Here is a 19,754-nt window from a genome sequence, read left to right as displayed (position 1 = left end):
GGATACCAAGACTGAGGTAGAACAGCCCTAAACCTGGAGGGCCGCCTGTTGGGCAACCTAGAGCACACCTTTCCTCTGGCCAAACCCAGCGCGCCCGGGGTAGTCTCGAGTTCTCAGGTTACCCCTCAGTGACAGCCCTTTCTTGAGTTCCTTCTCCTTCGCGTCAGTCTCTCGTTCTCCCACCCCGCCCCTCTAGACCAGGTGAGGTTTCCTCCCTCACACTCCTAGGGGACATCGCGTCAATCTGGCTTATATATTGTCTCCTCTGAGTTTGATCTTTCGCTCAACGCCTAGTCACCTGTGACTTAGGTTTCCGTCTCGCCGAAGAGTAGCTACTGCCTAGTGCAAGCACCTTTGTAAGACCGGCGATCGCAGTGGTCGCTCTGAGCAGTAATATTTACCGGCTTAACTGAAGCACCCGCTCTTTTGCTTGCTGGGAGATGTAGTCCCTGGGTTGGCCACTTTAGTTCATCGTTGCTACCGCCGGCGTCCAGAAGACTACAGTTCCCAGCATGCCCAGGGCAAGACAGGATAGCCTGGGTCGGCTCCTCCACGTGACCACCCACTATGGCTTCCTAGTGTCAGGGCCAGCTGTGTAGTGGCTCGGTGTGATTTGTTAGCTCTTTGAGGCAGGGTACCCTCCTCAGGATTTCGACATGCAAAAAATCAAATCTCTCATGACCCGACAGGTAAGTCGCGGCGGCTGAAGCAAAGGCTTCCTTCATCTCGGAAGTGAGAGGAGCCGAGATGTTCTGTCCCCAACCAGTGGCGGGCGGAGATCTAAGTTATGGGTGGTGGCAGGTGTCAGGGGGACTGGGAAGCCGGGGCATACCCTAGAAAACTCACCTGGGCCGCCTGGGTTGGAGCACTGCTCCAGCGGGTACCAGCCTCCCAGAAACATTCGTTTAAAAATAAGTCATTGAAGGAATCAGGGTATCTTTGTCTCCCCTCCTCCTCTTTTTGCCGTCTTTCCAGAACAGCCCGAGCTTCCTTGCAAGGTCTTCCGCATCCAGGCTGTCATATGCGAGCTGATAGCCTGGGTAGGGTGGTGTGGTCTGTGCAGTAGAGGTGACCTGGAAAGACTGAAAACGGATGATTTGAAGACAGAATTAGTAGCTTTTGGATTTTGGGCAAGTCCCCAAACTTTGTAGCTTACGTTTCTGGATGTGAAAATAATTATTTTTGTTCATTTTATTTCACAGTTCTGTTATGAGGGTCATCGATAAGCTAATATATGTGAAAACTCTTTGTGAAATTCTGCTTTAAAAAATTTATTTTTGTCATGGCAAAATACTGATCTTTTCTTTTTTTCCGAGAATGGAAATTCATGAATAAGAGCTTTGGCTATTTTGTAACCTGTCTCATAAATGTTAGGGACCTCGTAATAATGCCTCAGCTTCATTTAAGAAGTGCAGAAATTTTCTTTTATGTACTTATTGATTATGACTTTGTTTTAGCTACCTTTGTTTACTTCCGCTTTAATATTTCACTAGAATTGGTCATTTTATTATTTTAATATTAAAGATAGTTAAGATTAGAGTTTTAAATCAACATGGCTTTTAGAAGTTTGGAGAATGTGGAAGGTAATCGTTTAGTGAAAGGTATATTTGTGAGTTTTTTTCTTGTTGATTACAAAAATAACTCAAATTCCACATTCTTATTTGAGAATTCACAATTTGAGAGATATATAAACAGGATACAAATTGTGTATTTCTTTTGCACAATGCACAAATGACCCTTACATGATTATTTTAGTTATGTCAGATCATTTTGTTAATGTTATGAAAATATAATTAAAATGTTCTGTGAATAATAAAAATATTTAAGTAAGTGGCTAGTAACATTTGTTAATTCCTCACGTGTGTTGAGTACTGGTGTTGTGCGTCCTACTACTTCTTACTTGACGATGAGTTTGGGTCCTGCTGTATCCTGTGGCAGCTGTGTGACTTTCGGCAAGTTACATAACGTTTTTAAGCATCTGTTTCCACATCTTTAAAAAAGGAATAATGTGTGCCTTATGGAGTTAGCCTGATAGTGGTGTTTACATGATATAATGAAGTTAAAGAGATTAAGGCTTTAACGGAGTTCCTGGGCATTATCAAGGAAGTGCTTGAACGCAGAGACCGTTAGTTACATTGGCTATGTTGATGGTGGGAAAGCAGGAAAACTGGAAGCAGGCAAACTGGAAGCAGGCTGTTGCAGTAATTCAAGCAATAGATAAGTTCTTGCTGACTTCGGTACCTGTTTGATTTTTAAATCAATATATACTTTTGTACTTTATATCACTAATACCTCTAAGCTGCCTTTGGAATGCTGAATTTGGACTTTTGTGCATCAGCTGTTTGATGCTGTCTCAAGTTTGTTGCCTGCCATACAGTTCAGTGTAGTTAACATTGTCATAATTGTATGGTAGCTGTGGTTGGTTTAGTTTTTTTGACCTCATTTTGTAAAACTGAGGAGAGAAAAAAATTTCAGATAGCAGTGATAAGTGTATGTCTCCTAAATGTAATGCAATTGTGCTGAAAATGGTAACACTTAAGCCTTAGTCAGTTGCTTATTAAATTTCGGCAGGTCAAACCTGTGTTTAATGGAAATGGAAAAAAATACATTAAAGAACACATACAAAAAGCTGGAACCATACTGTGTACAAAGTGAGGTAAAATTAGGAGTTTTGCATACATATTTAAAGTTATCCTAATTATATATGTTATGGCTTGACTTTCACATATTTGATACTGATGCACAGTTCCTCAATCTATGAGGTATGAAATTAGTGTGCCTGCTATTTACATTGAGGGTTTGAATTAGTACAGTTTATTATTGGGTTAAATTTAATAGGATTACAAGTAAGTATACATGAAAGTATTTCTTTTTTTGAACCTATAGAATGTGCTAATAATATATATTGAGTTAATATGGAGAGATAGGAAATTAAGGTCTGTGAAATTTAAGTTTTGGGACATTTCAGCTGTCCTGGGATCTTTGTTTGCAAAATAATGGGAGGAAGGAAGGCTTTGTTAGCTCCCTTTATTTAGATGAGATCTGTTCTTCATCTTTCTCCATTATGCTCACCTCTGTTCTTTCAGTCCATTCAACAAATGTTTATTGAGCAATTTGTGCCAGGCACTATTCTAAGTAAAAAAAAAATAGACAAGTGTTAAGGCAGACATGGTGATAAACACTGTAGAGGAAAAGAGGATAGAAAGTCCTGGGAATTGTTGGTGATTTGAGGTCACTTATAATTTTACATAGGATGGCCATAGAAGGCCTCACAGAGAAGGTAATATAAAAAAAACCTGAAGGGGGTGAGGAAGTGAATTCTGTGATGTAGATATTTGGGAAGGAGCATTTCCAGTGGAAGGAAAGGCAAATGCAGAGGCCCTGAGGCAGGAGCTTGTTTGAGAAATTGCAAGTGGCCTGTGTGGGTGAAGTGAGTGAGGAGAAGAGTAGTGGGAGATGAGGTCAGGATAAGGTTAGATGACTGAATGCAGGAAGCTAGATCATGTAGTACCTTATAGGTAATAGCAAGGTCATGGCTTTCATTCTGAGTGAAATGGCAAATAGAGGAATGATATAATCGGACATAACACTTCAGACAGACCATTTGGACCCATGTTTTAAGAACAGATTGAAGAGCGGAAAAGAGCAAAACCAGGGGAGACGAATGATGAGGCTACTGTGGTAATCCAGGTGAGAGGGTGGGTGTAAGCCTTCCACCCTAGTGGTGGAAGTGTTGAAAGAGGTCAGACTGTGAATATGCTGTAAATGTAGAGGTGACAGAATTTCCTGACAGATTGGGTTTGGGCTGTGAGGGAAAGAGAAGCATCAAGGATGACTCAAAATAGTTTGGCCCTAGCAATTGGAAGAATGTAATTGCCATTTCCTCGGATGGATAAAACTGAGGGAGGAACAGATTGAGGGAAGGGACATGGTTTTTGGACTTGTTAATTTGAAAGCCTCTTAAATATTCAACTGGAGAGATACAGTAGGCAGTTAGCCAGATGAATCTGAATTTCTGGGGCGAATCCAGGGTATAGCTAAAACTCTGGGAGTTACAAACATGTAGATTGCATATAAACTGGTGAAGATCACCAGTGGAATGAGTGTAGATATACCAAGAATCTAAGGTTGGAGCTTTTGAGAATCCAGTGTTAAAAACTCAGGGGGAAGTGGTGGATCTAGGAAAGCAGAATGAGAACATGCAGCTTGTGAGGTAAGAAGTCTTTAGCTTCCTGAATGGCACCTGGAATATAGCACATGCTCAATAAATATTTGTTGCATGAATGTGGGATGAAGAGAACAACCAAGAAGACTGCCTTGAAGCCAAGTAAAGAATTTAAAAGAGTAAGGAGTGATTAGCTGTGTTAAATGCTGCAGATTGGTCAAGTAAGGTGAGAGTGAGAATGAGAAATGTGCTTTTGGATTGAGCAGCGTGGAGGTCCTTGGTGCCCCAACTACAGCAGTTTTCATGAAGTTGTGGGGAGGAAAGCCTGATTAGAGTGGGTTCAGGAGAAAACAGGGGGAGAGAAATTAGGGACTGGGTGTAAACACTCTTGAGTTTTGCCAAAAGGAGAAGGAAACACAAATCACAGATGCTTCTTTGGATGGATAAGACATAGTTGCTGGTTTCATAAATGGAAAATGAGGATTAACGTAGACATAACTGAAGTAGTTTGAAGTGTTAATCTGATTTGGGTAAATGAAGAGGCAAGTGTTAATTTATGCTGAATTTTCTATATGTCTAAACTGGGGAATTATCAACACAAACATCAAATACAAAAGAAAATCAAATAGTGGTTAATGATAGCATCAAAGTGTTAACTTAATAAAGGCAGAGAACTGTAGTTAAAACCATGACTTCATGCTTTAGAGAGATGAAGATAAAATAAGAATGACTTCATTTGTTAGTAGAAGTTTATAAAACTGATAAAGTGTTACAAATCTATAATTCTAAAGTACAGTTGAATGTCAGATGTGCTTTGAGACATTTATGTAATTCTTCATTTCTGTTTTGATAAAAGGAAAGCATTTCTGTCATAATAAAAATATTAAGAATTATGGTTAATCATCACAGAATGCTTGAGATATATGAGACAGTATTTTTGGCTTCTCACATACATGACCTCTTTTACTTCTTTTTTTTTTTTTTTTTTTTTTTTTGAGACAGAGTCTCACTCTGTCGCCCAGGCTGGAGTGCAGTGGTGCGATCTCGGCTCACTGCAAGCTCCGCCTCCCGGGTTCATGCCATTCGCCTGCCTCAGCCTCTTGAGTAGCTGGGACTACAGACGCCAGCCACTACGCCCGGCTAATTTTTTTTTTTTGTATTTTTAGTAGAGACGGGGTTTCACTGTGTTAGCCAGGATAGTCTCCATCTCCTGACCTCGTGATCCGCCCGCCTCGGCCTCCCAAAGTGCTGGGATTACAGGTGTGAGCCACCACGCCCGGCCTGTTTTACTTCTTATAATAGCCTATGAATGATCATAGAATATAATGCACAGAAAGGATAGATAAGTTGTTCAAAACCACAGCAAGAAAGTCAGGATACAAACTCAAGTGGTCTGCTCCAGAGCCCATTGCTATAATCACTTCACTCTACATCCTCCTAACATGTACACGGGTTTTCAATTTGTATTACTTTTATTTTGTACATTTGGCAGAAATTTGCCGTGTATTGGTATTGAATTGTTGTGTGGTGACTACTTTTTCTAGATGTTGGTATATATCACGTTTACATTTCAGGCATTGGTTTCTTTACGGACTAGCTCTGGGGAAAGAGAAATTAAATATGATATATTTCTTCAGGGATTTCTGTTAGATTAGTTAAGCAAATCTATACAGATGGTCCCCGATTTACTGTGGTTTCACTTAATGAATTTTTGAGTTTATGATGGTTTTATTGAGATTATTAAATGTATTTTCCACTTATGATGGGTTTAAAAAATTTTTTTATTTTTAGTTCAAGGGTACCGATGCAAGTTTGTTCTATAGGTAAACTCGTGTCACAGGGGTTTGTTGTACAGATTATTTTGTCACCCAAGTATTAAGCCTGGTACCCAATAGTTATTTTCCTGATCCTCTCTCTCCTCCTCTACCGTCAGGCAGTCTCAGTGTCTGTTTTCTTCTGTATGTTTCCATATGTTCTCATATGATGGGTTTATTGGAACATAACCCAATTGTAAGTGGAGGAGCGTGTGTACTTTCAAAAATGTTTGTTTAAAAGACATGGCAATTACATTTTAAAAATATATTTTAGGGGTGGTCATGATTTTGAATCAAATTGGGAAGTTTTACTTTCATGTGTGCATATATAATGTATATAGAAGTGTAGTTTGGTAACTCAGCCTTGCCTTCTTTACCACTTTTGATGCTATTCCCTCATGACTGTTGGTGAGAATTCAAGACAGGGAAGAACAAACCGCCCAAGACTAGTAACATACTATTTTTCTCCCTCACTCATTGAAAGGCATATTAAACCTCCTTAGGCCTTTTTTTTTTTTTTTTTTTTCCAGCGAGCATTCCTAGAAATTTTCTTGCGGTCAATTACATGTTCCCATGGGAACAATGCGCTAATTTGTTGGAGACTGGAGCCTGACCAATGACTTCTACCTAATAATTTACTCATTTCTTTGTTGTTTACTCTGTTTCTGGAACTTTGCTAGCCACTGGGCTGCAGAGGCAAATAGGACTTTGTCTCTCCCTTTCCTTAGGACTTAAAGTTTGGAAGAGAAAGATATATTTAAAATTTAAAACTTTACTACTTTGGCTGAGGTATTGTCTTGGAAGATGTCTTGCTGAGGTATTGTTTTGGGAAAATGCACATTCCTGGCCCAAATCTAGAAAAACCTATTCATTAGGTTTATTTTAGGGCCTAGGAATCTTACTTTTAACAAGTTCCCTGGGTGGTGTTGATGGACATGATCCAAGGGTTATAATGAGAAATGCTGTGTTCTTTGGAGCATAGGGATTTAGGAAGACTTTGTAGAGGAGATAATTCTGAAAGTGATGTATTGCTTTCTCATTTCTTGGAGTGGTAAGTGTGCCTGAAAGAGGGAGACGGGGAGAGAAGGGTGGGTGGGTTAGATATTCTGGGGGTAATGGAAAACTTGGGGTTGAGGCAGAGCACTTTGTAATAAAAAATTTTAGATATGACTAGTGGTATTTTACAACAGGGAAGAGAAAATACACATCTCTGTAGTTTAAAGATAAGCAAGTTCTGCTCTGAGTCTCAAATAGTCAACATAAGCATACCATATATTTTGGTTACTAAGGATCCCCAATGTAGGGCACCTAAAGGACAATTTGTATCATAAATCTCTCCTCAAATTAATAATAGCTAGTTTTGCCTAAAAACTAATATTGCAGGTACATTAAATGTCTGCTTCGAATAGCCTATTTTTAAAAAGAGGATTTTAAAGAAAATGTGAATTGCTGATTTCTTTCTATTTTAATAATTTCCCCTGGTACAAATAAAGCTTTCAGAATCCCTCAGTTGATGTGAATATAGAAAGTACAGGGCGCCAAAGAACTAAAGGACAGGTAAAAGACAGTGAGATATGAGACTTCAATCTTAATTTATGCAGCAGGAATTGGATACATTGGTGGGAAATAATCAAGTAAAATGAAGGGATTACTTATATGTTAGCTTAGTTGGTTAGTATATTGCATCTGTGAATCATAATACTATTGCTTGGACTTTTTTCCTGATGGATTTAGTAATTATTGTATATACAAGTGGCTTTTATAGAATGCTTTTTGTTATGTAAGTTTCTTTACTTTTGGCTGTTTTCAAATCATCGATGGGTTGGACTTCTACCATTAGTTGTGAAGTTGACGTATAATACTCTTTTATTTTAAAATACCAAAAGTACACCCTTCTCTGATTTAATAATAGTACTATATGTATTAAATGATGATTGCTTTTAGAATATATCTTCCATATTTTGAAGCAGGAAAATTTCTATTTTTAAAGTGGTCATTTCTGTTTCAGTAGGTGTATTCTATCCTTTTATAATTCTTCAGCATGATTAAAATTTTCCTCATCTTATTATTTTTTTAAGGGTCTGAAAAGCCCTCAAGAAAGCCTCAGTGATCTTGGTGCCATAGAGAGTCTCCGGGTCCCTGGAAAGGTATTGAGCTACACGTGTGAGCGTGACTTTTTACTTCCTTAAGAAAATATGATTGCCTCTGGATAGTCATTGATTCACAGAAGCTTTTCTTTCCCACAGGCAGATGGTTGTTAAGATAAACTAGGTAAATTTTTATTGTATAGTAGGTGTAGGGCTTGTTTCATTACACGTTGGGATGCAGTATGTATGATTCATTATAGCAAAGCAAAAAATGCAAACTTGATAAATTTGGAATTTATTATATTAAATTCTTAGCCTGAAAGCAGTTATATATATGTGTATGCACACACACACAAACACACACACACACACACTCTTATTGATTTATCTGCTGTAATTTGTAGAAATAAAATGAAATAGTTGACTACTGACTTTCTATACTCTTAACATTCTGTGCCAAAAATCATGATTATATTTTTGTTGTGGAGCAGAGGTTTTTGAATAAGCATCTAAGCCATAGTATTTATACTGAATTGTATAACTTATCTCCTAGATTGTAGGTATTTTAGATTTTAATCCTCTGATATTCACGTGAGTTTCTCAGTTTACAAATTTTATATAGGTTATTTGAAAGCTAGCTGGATTCCCCTTGGAATTATTAAGTATTGTTAAATCCCTGCTGTTTTTCTGGGGTGTTGCTGCTTGGAGCTGCCCATGTGAATAGCTGCTCCATCACAGATTAAGCTGGCACTTCTGAATGTCTGTTTTTGTATTTTTTAATTTGAGAGTGATACGTGAAAATACTGTTTGTTTTCTGCATCAGGCATTTGAATACACAGGGTGTGCTTCTCTTGATCAGCAGTTTAAGGCCTCTCCTTACACCTCGGTGTTAGCTCCTTAGGAGGATGATTTCTCATCTCTTTCAGGTGCCTTACCTGCTAAAGTGAATTTTGTATTTACTGCATTGTTTTTATTTTGGGTTAGGCTGAAACATATTCTCCAAGTGCAATAAAATTATAACCAACCCTTTTGCATGAAATGGTTGAGACAAAAACTTAAAAAAAGCATTCCGTATAGTTTTATGTAATGTTATTAAAAATTAATGACTATGAAAAGGTTGGGAAACAAGAGATAGCCATAAGTCCTAATTAATTGACAATAATTCTCTTTATTTCTTTGAGTTAAGAAAAAGATTATCATGCATTATGAACATACCTTGAATTAGATTGTATTACATATTGCAGAATCAATGTCAAATTGATGAGTGAGCCTCTTTAAAAAAATACATTACAGTCTTAACAAGAACTTTCTGTTGTGTTTCCACCATGAGCCATGATGTTTTCCCAGTAGTGGTTGGTAGTGAATTTATGGTGATCTCATTACACAGTCTTCTTATTGGCTGTACACCCCTAGCTCCATCAGTGACCAGTGCTGTCTGTACTTTTAGGATAACTGGCCTTGGGTGGAGTGGCCAGTCTGGGATCACAAGGTCAGCAAATATAAATGGTTCAGGTGAAGAGTAAGCTTAAAGCACTGGTCTCTTTAGCACATACTAAGAAGCTAAGTTAGTTAAATAATAAAACAGTTAATAGTAAAAAATGTATTGATGCTGTAAGCTTACATTTAACCTTACACTAAGAAATCCTTACAAGCTTCATCTGCCTGTTTGTTTTTTCTGTGTTCTCCTGTAGCATAACAAATGATGGAGGGTGAGCAGAGCTTCTGCCTTCTTTCTGGGTGGTTCTGAGAACATGAGAGTTGCTGGGTCCAGAGAGTGGCAAAGCTCCAGTCAGTAAACTGAGTCTTTGGATGAGGTTTGAAGTCAGTACTGAGATCAGGAGTTAAGAAGACTCATATTCAGAAATTCCCTACACAGCATAGCTTGATGTAACTTTAATGTTCAGTATTTTTCACAATTTAGATAAGACTTTATACTTAGATCGTAACACATATATTTTAATGATTTATTTTTGTATAATTGCTTTGAAATTAATGTTGTTGCTAGTTCTTGATGACCTGAAATTTGATGTAATTGAAGAAGATCTTTAAGATCTTTTAAAATTAAGATTAAAAGCATTTTAACAAAATGGAAAATGTTAATTCAAATGATTATTTTAAAATAACTTTTGCTTTAAATATAAAATTAATGTATACTCTAAACAGAAAACATGATAAACAGAAAAAGGTATCTTAAAAAAAAAATCACAAAAATCACCAACACTGTCAAGGTTAACATTGCCTACTGGTCTTTTCCCTATGCATATTCAACAAATTTATTGAGTTTCTATGTGCTAGAGATACTTTCTAGGGATTGGCAGTATAGCAGTGAAAAGACAAAAGTTCTCTGCAAAAGTCAAAACTTCCCTGTTGTCAGACAGCGAGCTTACATTCAAGCAGGGGTAAGGCGATTACAAATTATAATACTGTGAAGGAAACAGGGCGATGAGATAAACTCTTTGAAATTGGCAGTTATTTTACAGGAAGTAGTCAATATAGCTTTTTATAATGGTATTATAAGTTATACAACCTTTTAAAAATGGTATCACACTCTAGAAATTATTTGGAAGCTTGGGTTTTTAACTTGGTGATATATAACTTGGTGATATATATATATATATATATATATATATATATATATATATATATAACATAGGAAATTCTCACAGTATATTCTAGGTTTAAAAAGCAAGGTACCCATTAGTTTTGCTTAGGGGAGTACTCTTTGAACTTAACAATTTGTGCTATTTAAGTAATCACTGTTAATTCTTGTATGGAAAACTTATAAACATTAACTTCATTTAATAGCTCTGCCTCACTCATAACTGTAGGTACAACTTTTAAAAAACATATGCCTGGTCTTCAGGAATTGGCTCCTTTCTTTTCATAGTATCTTTCTAAGTTAGGACAGGAAATTGAGAGATTTCAGTGGCATTTTCAAGAAAGAAATAGGTTAATTTGGGTTCTGTTACATGAAAAGGTTCTAGTATAAAGGATAAGTAGGAGAAAAATATTAGGATAAATGATGGCTGTTTAAGTTTAAAATGGTCAAATATTGGCAAATTGTATGTGCTTCAACTTGCTAGAAAAAGGAGGGTAGTGAAGGAGAACTGAAGGGCACTAGGTGTGCTTGATAAGCCAGATGGTATTATTTATTTATTTATTTTAGAACTATATAAATTCAAAGTGGGAAGAAACTGTATAAACCATCTGGTACAATTTCTGCATTTTATAGACAATCTGATCCTGTGCCCGATTTTAAGAGCAGATGCAAGTCAAATGGTAATCTATATACTGGAAATTTGGAATTTGGGTGGATAAAATAGTATAGAAAAGTAGAAAACATTTAAGGTTCTTTTCAGAACTTGCTAGAGGAAAGGAAACTTTTAGACAGATTTCAGGAATTTTAGCTTAAATAGCTCAGAGCCAAGATCAGTGGTGCCCAAACTTTGCTGTACATTTAGAATCAACAGTCCCCAGGCCATGGCCAATTCCAATTAAATCACTGTTTTTGGGTGGAGGCAAGTGTCAGTAATATTTAGAGGTTCCCTGGTAATTCCAGTGTAAAGCCAGGTTTGGGAACCAATGGCCAAGATGAGAATATTATCTCAAGAATGGAGCAACAGGAAATAGAGGAACTGTTCTAAAAAATCGTTTGGAAGTTTTACTGAGAATTTTTGTAGAATGAGATAGAATGACCTAAAATTTCATTCTTCGAAATGGATTCTGTTATATTTCAAATTAGTGGGATTTTCATGCAGAGATAAAGATATAAGAAATTAGGTAGTATTTTCTAAGTTTGTTAATCCACTTAAACATGAAAGGTATTTTACTTAATTGGTTACAAGAATTACGAATAAAACTAGTATTTGTTATAATATATGATAGTAGAGCCACAATGTTATTAGTTATAGAACTTATTTGGACTGTGTTTGAGAGTATTTGTTGAACCCTGATTAAAAAGTAAAAATACCAGTATTCAGAACCTTATAAAATCTACATCCATGATTTATAGTCCTTTGGGTATATACCCAGTAATGGGATGGCTGGGTCAAATGGTATTTCTAGTTCTAGATCCCTGAGGAATCGCCACACCGACTTCCACAATGGTTGAACTAGTTTACAGTCCCACCAACAGTGTAAAAGTGTTCCTATTTCTCCACATCCTCTCCAGCACCTGTTGTTTCCTGACTTTTTAATGATTGCCATTCTAACTGGTGTGAGATGATATCTCATAGTGGTTTTGATTTGCATTTCTCTGATGGCCAGTGATGATGAGCATTTTTTCATGTGTTTTTTGGCTGCATAAATGTCTTCTTTTGTGAAGTGTCTGTTCATGTCCTTCGCCCACTTTTTGATGGGGTTGTTTGTTTTTTTCTTGTAAATTTGTTTGAGTTCATTGTAGATTCTGGATATTAGCCCTTTGTCAGATGAGTAGGTTGCGAAAATTTTCTCCCATGTTAAATCATGCTGCTATAAAGACACATGCACACGTATGTTTATTGCGGCATTATTCACAATAGCAAAGACTTGGAACCAACCCAAATGTCCAACAATGATAGACTGGATTAAGAAAATGTGGCACATATACACCATGGAATACTATGCAGCCATAAAAAATGATGAGTTCATGTCCTTTGTAGGGACATGGATGAAACTGGAAACCATCATTCTCAGTAAACTATCACAAGAACAAAAAACCAAACACCACATATTCTCACTCATAGGTGGGAATTGAACAATGAGATCACATGGACACAGGAAGAGGAATATCACACTCTGGGGACTGTTGTGGGGTGGGGGGAGGGGGGAGGGATAGCATTGGGAGATATACCTAATGCTAGATGACGAGTTAGTGGGTGCAGCACACCAGAATGGCACATGTATACATATGTAACTAACCTGCACAATGTGCACATGTACCCTAAAACTTAAAGTATAATAAAAAAAAATTAAAAAAAAAAAAAAATCTACATCCAGCCTTTATTAATATACACTTTCCATAGTACTTCCACAGTGGCACAATATGAACCTGAAAAAGAGTATTGATACTAGTATTGTTTTACGAATTTTTACTGAAGCATTGCCTCCTCATAGTATTCTTTAATGATAAGGGGTTTTTTTGGCCTCAATTTAATTAACTCATAAATAGTAATGGGATTCAGCTGTCTTTACTTTTACATGATTGGTTTACCTTTGGTTTTTTTTCATGAAAGAAAAATATAGGATGAGGTGACAAAATAAATGTCTGTTGCAGTCAACATTTGAGAATATAATTGTTTAAGGATAAGAAATAATTTGTTTATACTTCATCCATTCAACAAATATTTATTGAGTACCTGCTTACTCTGAAGCATTTCTACTTATATAAATTCTAGGAATTTGAGCAGAATGTTTTCTAGAGTTTCTAGTACTTCTGTGAAATCAGATAAACCGATTTGACTTGACTTCTTAAAATCCATTAAAAGAATCCTAAAACCACATGCTAACTGCAGAGCTTGGTTTACAGTTTTACCAAAATTTGTGGAAAGTGTGCTTGAATCACAGTCAAGAGACATAGGTTGAAGTATTGACTTAAACATACAGCTTGTTGAAAGGAAGTCATTTTAATGCTTTGTGCCTCAGTTTCTTCATTTGTGAAAAGATGCTATTGAACTAGACTTTTTTGGAGTCCTTTTTGCTCGAATGTATTATACTTTCTATATTGTAATTTTTGTAGGAGAAATATGACACAAGAAATATACATTCTAAATAATTTTTTGAGCAGTTTTTGTTAGAAGATTTGCATATTGGTGTCTGTATTAGAGAGGATTAGTATTGAGGTTTATGACTAGATGAATTTATTTAGTGATCGTGATAAAGACTTTCAATTTAGGATTATGTATCATTTAGGACAGGTGTCTTCTGCAGGTGGTACTAAGGGAGACTCTAACTATGGATCTGCAAAATCATTTAAGAGTTTTTCTTAGGTGCTCATGGCTAACAGTATTTAGTTGTGTTCTTTTTAACCATTAATGAAATTATGCTTCTCATAGCTTCAGATGCTTTGAGATTCTTAACCCTTCTTTCATAGCAAATCATATAAGTTCATTCATACAGTCCATTTGGCAAACACTTATGGAACCAGGCAGTTAGTAATCATTGAAGATGCAAAGAGGTACAAGACTGTTCCTAACTCAACCTGAGTGGGGGAGACAAGCAAAAATAGATAATTGCAGAGGACTAGAGGCACAATAGAGTTCAGCTAGGAGAGGATGTGGAGTAGGTAGAAATGTATTCAGGATCTTTTAGAGTTGGCGATTAATTTTTTTAAGAAAGATTACAGTTTTATGGGGTGAGTTGTTGAGTAGAGGTTGGGGACAAGGATACTGATTAAGAAGAAAACAGGAACATAAGGTATAGGAAATGGAGAAGGGTTACATTGGAAGGACATTTAAAAAACAGATTTTAAGATTGATGATTTTATCGGATTTGGAAGGTGGAAGAACCTGTGAAAGGCACTGGGATTGAAGGTGCTGTGATGTTGTCTTTTCTCAGAATAGACAGTATTATTTTCTTTTAGAGAAAGTTTCTGATGAGATGTTCGAAAACAAAAGAAAAACAAAATTAAGATGTACACACTCGATTTTTCTCTGTATATCTTGATTTATGATGTGTCTTTCCTTCAGTGTTAGCCCCAGAAAGGACAGGCATGTGACACATATTAAAATACATTATCTTAATCACTTGATTGTGTTATAAAGCTGGATTAAAATGTGATCCAATAACCTTTTATTAAAATGTTCTATAAATCATTTTGCCCAAAACCTCTTTTTAAATTGTAACTTCAACAGTATTCCACTAGATGGCACTAAAAGCCTGAAGAAAAACAGGGTAGGCTTTAAAAGATAAGTTTATTTAAAATGCACACAGAAACTGATGAACCGGCTATCTTTGACGGATTATTATTGTTGTTCTAGTGGGATTTTAGGAGAATGTGCCATTTCCTCACGTAATCAGACATCTGGCCATTCATTATAAACTTATGTGGCATATGGTTTTAGGGTATCTGGGATCTTCAAATAAGTTTTGAATCCTGTTTCATTTGGAAAGAGATAAAATCTATTTCTGTTCAGTGATTTATGACTTTTGTAATACTGACTGAATATTGAAAACTTCATGTTTTGTTCTTACTTCTAGCTCTGTTTAGATTTTGGTGACTAAACGCTTCTTTTTTTTTTTTTTTGCTTTCAGTTAGAGCCCTAACGTGATGTTAACTTTGGTAAGATTATAGCTTCTGTTTTCCCTATAACAGAATAGATTTTTTATGTTGACGAATGAAGAAATGCAAACAGTAAAAAAAAAGTCTTTGATAAGATTTGCTGTGGCAAACCGCAAATCATGCTTGTAAAATTTCTCCTCTTTCCTTCTCAACACACACACACACATACACTGCATTCTGCCATTGAGTTATATAATCAGCTATATAAGCACTATATTCTGCCACCGAGTTTTATAATCAGGTGTATAATGTGAACTGTGGTCTAATGAGCTAAGTACAGAAAGAGGAGTTGGTGTGCATTTCATTTTTTATTCTATATATTTTTTGCAGAGTTTTGAAATCTGACCTGTGAAGTGAAGATTTGCATTCATATTTTTGTTTGAGTAAAAACTAGTACTGAAGATTATGAGATTCCAAGCTGTTATGTGGGCTTAGAAATTAGGTTAAATTACTTTTCAAAATTGCAGAAAATATTGAGTTTGATAATGGTAAGGAAAACTGTTAAGCTGTCATAACTTTTTATAAAAGTGAATAGAATTAAGAGCCCTGAATTTGGATTAGTATTTTTAATTAGTGTGGTATTTTAGATAATTTAAAAGTAGTGATTAAATACAAAATTAGTAGTCTCTCTTTTTTTCCTCCTAAACTTGAATATATTCCCTTGAGTGATGAACTCTTAAGTGGAAAATTTTTTGGTAAAGTTATAGCCTAGTTCCTTAGAAACCATAAACATACTGGGAATGTATTATAATACCTTACATTTGAGGCCTCAAATTGTTTTACATAGCTGAATCCCCAATTCCCATAATACCTTTTTTGTTGTATTGAGAGGAAAAGTAGCTTGGCTAAATCAAAGATGTTGACTTAAATCTCTAATATGATTGTTTTTCTTCATTTTTCATAAAGTTACATTTCTGATGTACATTTATGTACATGTTCATGTAGCTTTATCTCAGACATGATCAAAATAGAAAAATAGACTAGGTGGTATTATATGCAACCTTATTGCATGTTGTGACTGCTGGAAAAACACAGCCTCTAAAACGTTGAATTCTGCTTGGTTTATTACATTAAGAAAATATTGAATATTTATGCCTGTTTTTGATATAGCCTAACCTGAGGCAGTGATATGTGTTAAGATGTTTTATTTTTAGTGAAGAAAATATGGTTCTAATATATAAAAAATATGTTGAATTTAAACAAATCTCAGTTGTTGCATTTGTCTTTTGGCATACGTGCAGACTCTCCCTTGTGACATTTTTCTATCCTGCGGAAGCCACCCTTTATTGCTTTAACCTGTTGTGCACTTTCTCGATTCAATATTTTTACTTTTGCTTTGCTTTATATTTGTAACCCTATTCCCCCAATTTCTAAATCTGAAATTCTACCTATTCTCTCATATTTTCCAAATGCCACCACTTCCATCAGATGTGAACCCACCGTCTGATGCCTTCATTCTGTTTGCATCACCCTCATGTTCTGCCATGCATTGTCATTGCTTACTTATTCATTTGACCCCTCCTATTATTTTAACAACTGTTTGAGGGAAGAGCTATATTTTACTCATTTTTGTTCCTGTATGACCTAGTATGGGAAGTTTTTACATAGTGGGAATTTAAAAAATTGTTAAACGAAATTTGTTTTTTGGGGGAAGATAAGGTTATAGAGCTTTGAAAGTAGGCAGGTTAGTTTCTAATGATAGTATGGGAGAGAGATTTCATTTGTTCATTTTTTGCCTTTTATGCTTTTGTTTTCTCCTCTTTGTTATTCCAATTCATTACTTTAATTGTAGTTTTTTTCTCCAGCTTTAATTCTGGGGTAATGCTGATATACTTTTTGCTTAGTTGATTACCATTGACAGCAAGTTGTGTGGCAGCACATTTGGTAGCCTGTAGTTGACAAATTATTTTTGGATTTTCAAGTTTTAGAGAGCATTTATATCACTATTAATGATACTATGTATTTATTAATTATTATGTGACATAAAATTTATTATAAAAATATTTTAAACATTTTTAAGACTGAAATATTTTATCCCAGACTGTTTGAATATCTAATATTATTACAATTTTTTTCTTAAATCATATGTTTAAATATGGTGTAAGAAGTTCCGTTTGGTATTCATTTCCCCCAATTTTGCCTTGTAATTTTTTTATAGGAAACCTTTTGTTCATTTTGTTTATGTAAAATTTGGGCTCACACCTATGTATTGGTTCTATTTTAGGTGAAGAATTATGTATTTTTGTACATCTCCCACCCTAGGGAATCAGTTTCTATTAAATTATGTAGTAATTGTGTTAAGAATATGCAATCTGGTTGCTTCTGTTTATTTTTCTAATTTACATGTGTAAAATATTCCTAAATCAGTTCACATCGTTATCTCTAATTAAAAGAAAGAAATGTTTTACTAAGAGTTTGTGGAAAATTTTGACTATTGAAACAAGAACATATTGTCTTTTCCTTTCCTTTTGTCTTATATTCATTTTTTTGCAATTAACTGTAAATTAATTTTAGTTTGATCAGTGATTATCTATGGTGTGCCTTGGCACTGTGGAGCAGCGTGATGGAGAATGAAGAGAAATCTCAGTTCTCAAGAAGTGTACAGTCTGATTGAGCAGGCAGCCCTAACAGCGATGAAACATTTAGACAATGATTAGGTAGACGCAGAGCTTTACAGACTGCTAGTTCAGTGGGACTAAAAAGAACACGGTGATCGGGATTCTAATGAGAAGGGGGTTTGAATAAGTTCCAGTTCAGATGTATATTTTCACATAGAAGTTATGAAATTGTTTTAAAGGAGAGGATATTTTATAGGGAAATAATATTACATAGGGGCATTTGTTTTAGATTTAATTCTATTTTGTATGCTACATTTCTTTTTCTGATTTTCTAGGTTTTATTCCTTTCCTTAGTCCAGGTTTCTTACACTTTAGAGTATCAGGTGTTCCATGTCAGTTCTTTGAAATTATATGGGGTTGTATGCTCTCTGTGATACTAATTGCTTAGTTCTTTAGGAAAGAATAGCATTTGACATACATATACAGATTGTACTCCTTTTACAGATTCATCATGTTTTTGAAATGTACACTTGTGAGATACTTATAAATTATGTTTTTTCTTTGGCATTCTTAATAACTTTGGATATTTGTTTCACTGTCATTTTGAGAGAGACAGAGAGAGAGAGAGAAAGAGAGAGAGAGAATGCATGTTTGCCCTTTACAGGTGAAAAAAAAACTAGGCATGAAGAGACTAAGTTGCCGAGGGTTAATGATGGAATTGCAGCTAAAAATCCAAGTATCTTTACCTTCTTATCAATCAGTTAGGTACTATATGGAGAACCTCAGCATGGTGTTATATGTCATTGACATTTATGCTTTTAAGATGAAAGTACTCAATCATTGCAGTCTATTTGAATTTCTGGCTTGGCTCTATTTCTGATTTAAAAAAATCGTAGCAGTTTTTGTAATCTTCAAATATTTTGTCTTGAATGGTATCAACTGCATTTATTTGCTCATGTTGCTGCAGACTGCAGAATTCCTAGGGAGGCAGTGTTGCCATGTCCTCACTTGGGCCTCATTTCCTCACCTCCCTCAGCTTACAGTATATGAAGCTGATATTTCAAATGCCTGTGGACTTTTAGGGAAAGAGATTTCCAGGAAGTTCAGACCTCCTCTTCCATTTCATTTCTGACTCTCATTTCATATTTCAATTGGATGCATGGAGGCTGCCTGTTGATAGGCTAGTTGGTAACCTTCCCTTCCACACGTGTGAGTTTTAACCAAGTCTGTGCGGCAGCACCACTGTCCAGGGTGCTAAATGGATTCTGTGTTGTAGATAAACCCCTTTAGGAATGTAGCGCCCACTGTTGGGACCCTGGATTTCTTACTGCAATCATAGTAACTGATTGCACGCTGACTCAGTGATAGCTATGTCATTGACCTTTTTTTCTCGGTGTATTTTATGAGTTAGCACAGAAGAGGGATTTTCTTTTCCAAGCATATTTGATTATTCAGGTTTGATATTTGTGAGTTTGCCTTCTCTTTTAAGTTTCTTGGAATTTTACATTTAAACAGTCAACGTTTTCTTGAGTTTTAGATTTGTTCTATTTTTTTAGCTTGAAATTACTAATAGGGAATAATTTTATAGTTAGTTTTACAAATACAAAATATAAGTTAAACTCTAAAAGATATCTGAGCAAGGCTCTTTTTACAAATAAAAAATATGCCCTGCAATAAAATAATCTAGAATTTCTCTATTTGAAAAATATACTGTTCTTTGATCTTTCACAAACCTGACAAAAACAAGCAATGGGGAAAGGATTCCCTATTTAATAAATGGTGCTGGGAAAATTGGCTAGCCATATGCAGAAAGCTGGATCCCTTCTTTACACCTTATACAAAAGTTAACCCAAGATGGATTAAAGACTTAAA

General features: G+C 35.6%; 1 protein-coding gene across 4 annotated transcripts in view; it reads left to right on the top strand.

Annotated features, from left to right (window-relative positions):
- Positions 1 to 488: 488 nt before the first annotated feature.
- The window catches only part of VPS50 (VPS50 subunit of EARP/GARPII complex), a 126,964-nt gene continuing 107,698 nt past the window's right edge, over positions 489 to 19,754 (top strand). The window contains exons 1-2 of one of the 4 annotated variants that reach the window (XM_031013092.2): positions 489 to 689; positions 8,058 to 8,126. In XM_031013092.2, the coding sequence (XP_030868952.2) occupies positions 657 to 689; positions 8,058 to 8,126 (102 nt within the window). In that variant the 5' untranslated portion in view covers positions 489 to 656. Of the gene's footprint in view, positions 690 to 8,057; positions 8,143 to 15,296; positions 15,325 to 19,754 lie in introns of those variants that run through there. The other 3 variants (XM_055346562.2, XM_055346560.2, XM_055346561.2) reach the window with 3 other exon arrangements.

This window comes from Gorilla gorilla, chromosome 6 (assembly GCF_029281585.2).
Source record: "Gorilla gorilla gorilla isolate KB3781 chromosome 6, NHGRI_mGorGor1-v2.1_pri, whole genome shotgun sequence".
NCBI classification, from domain to species: Eukaryota; Metazoa; Chordata; class Mammalia; order Primates; family Hominidae; genus Gorilla; species Gorilla gorilla.
The sequence above is the reverse complement of the archived record's forward strand: the minus strand, read 5'-3'. Positions and strand labels throughout refer to the sequence as shown.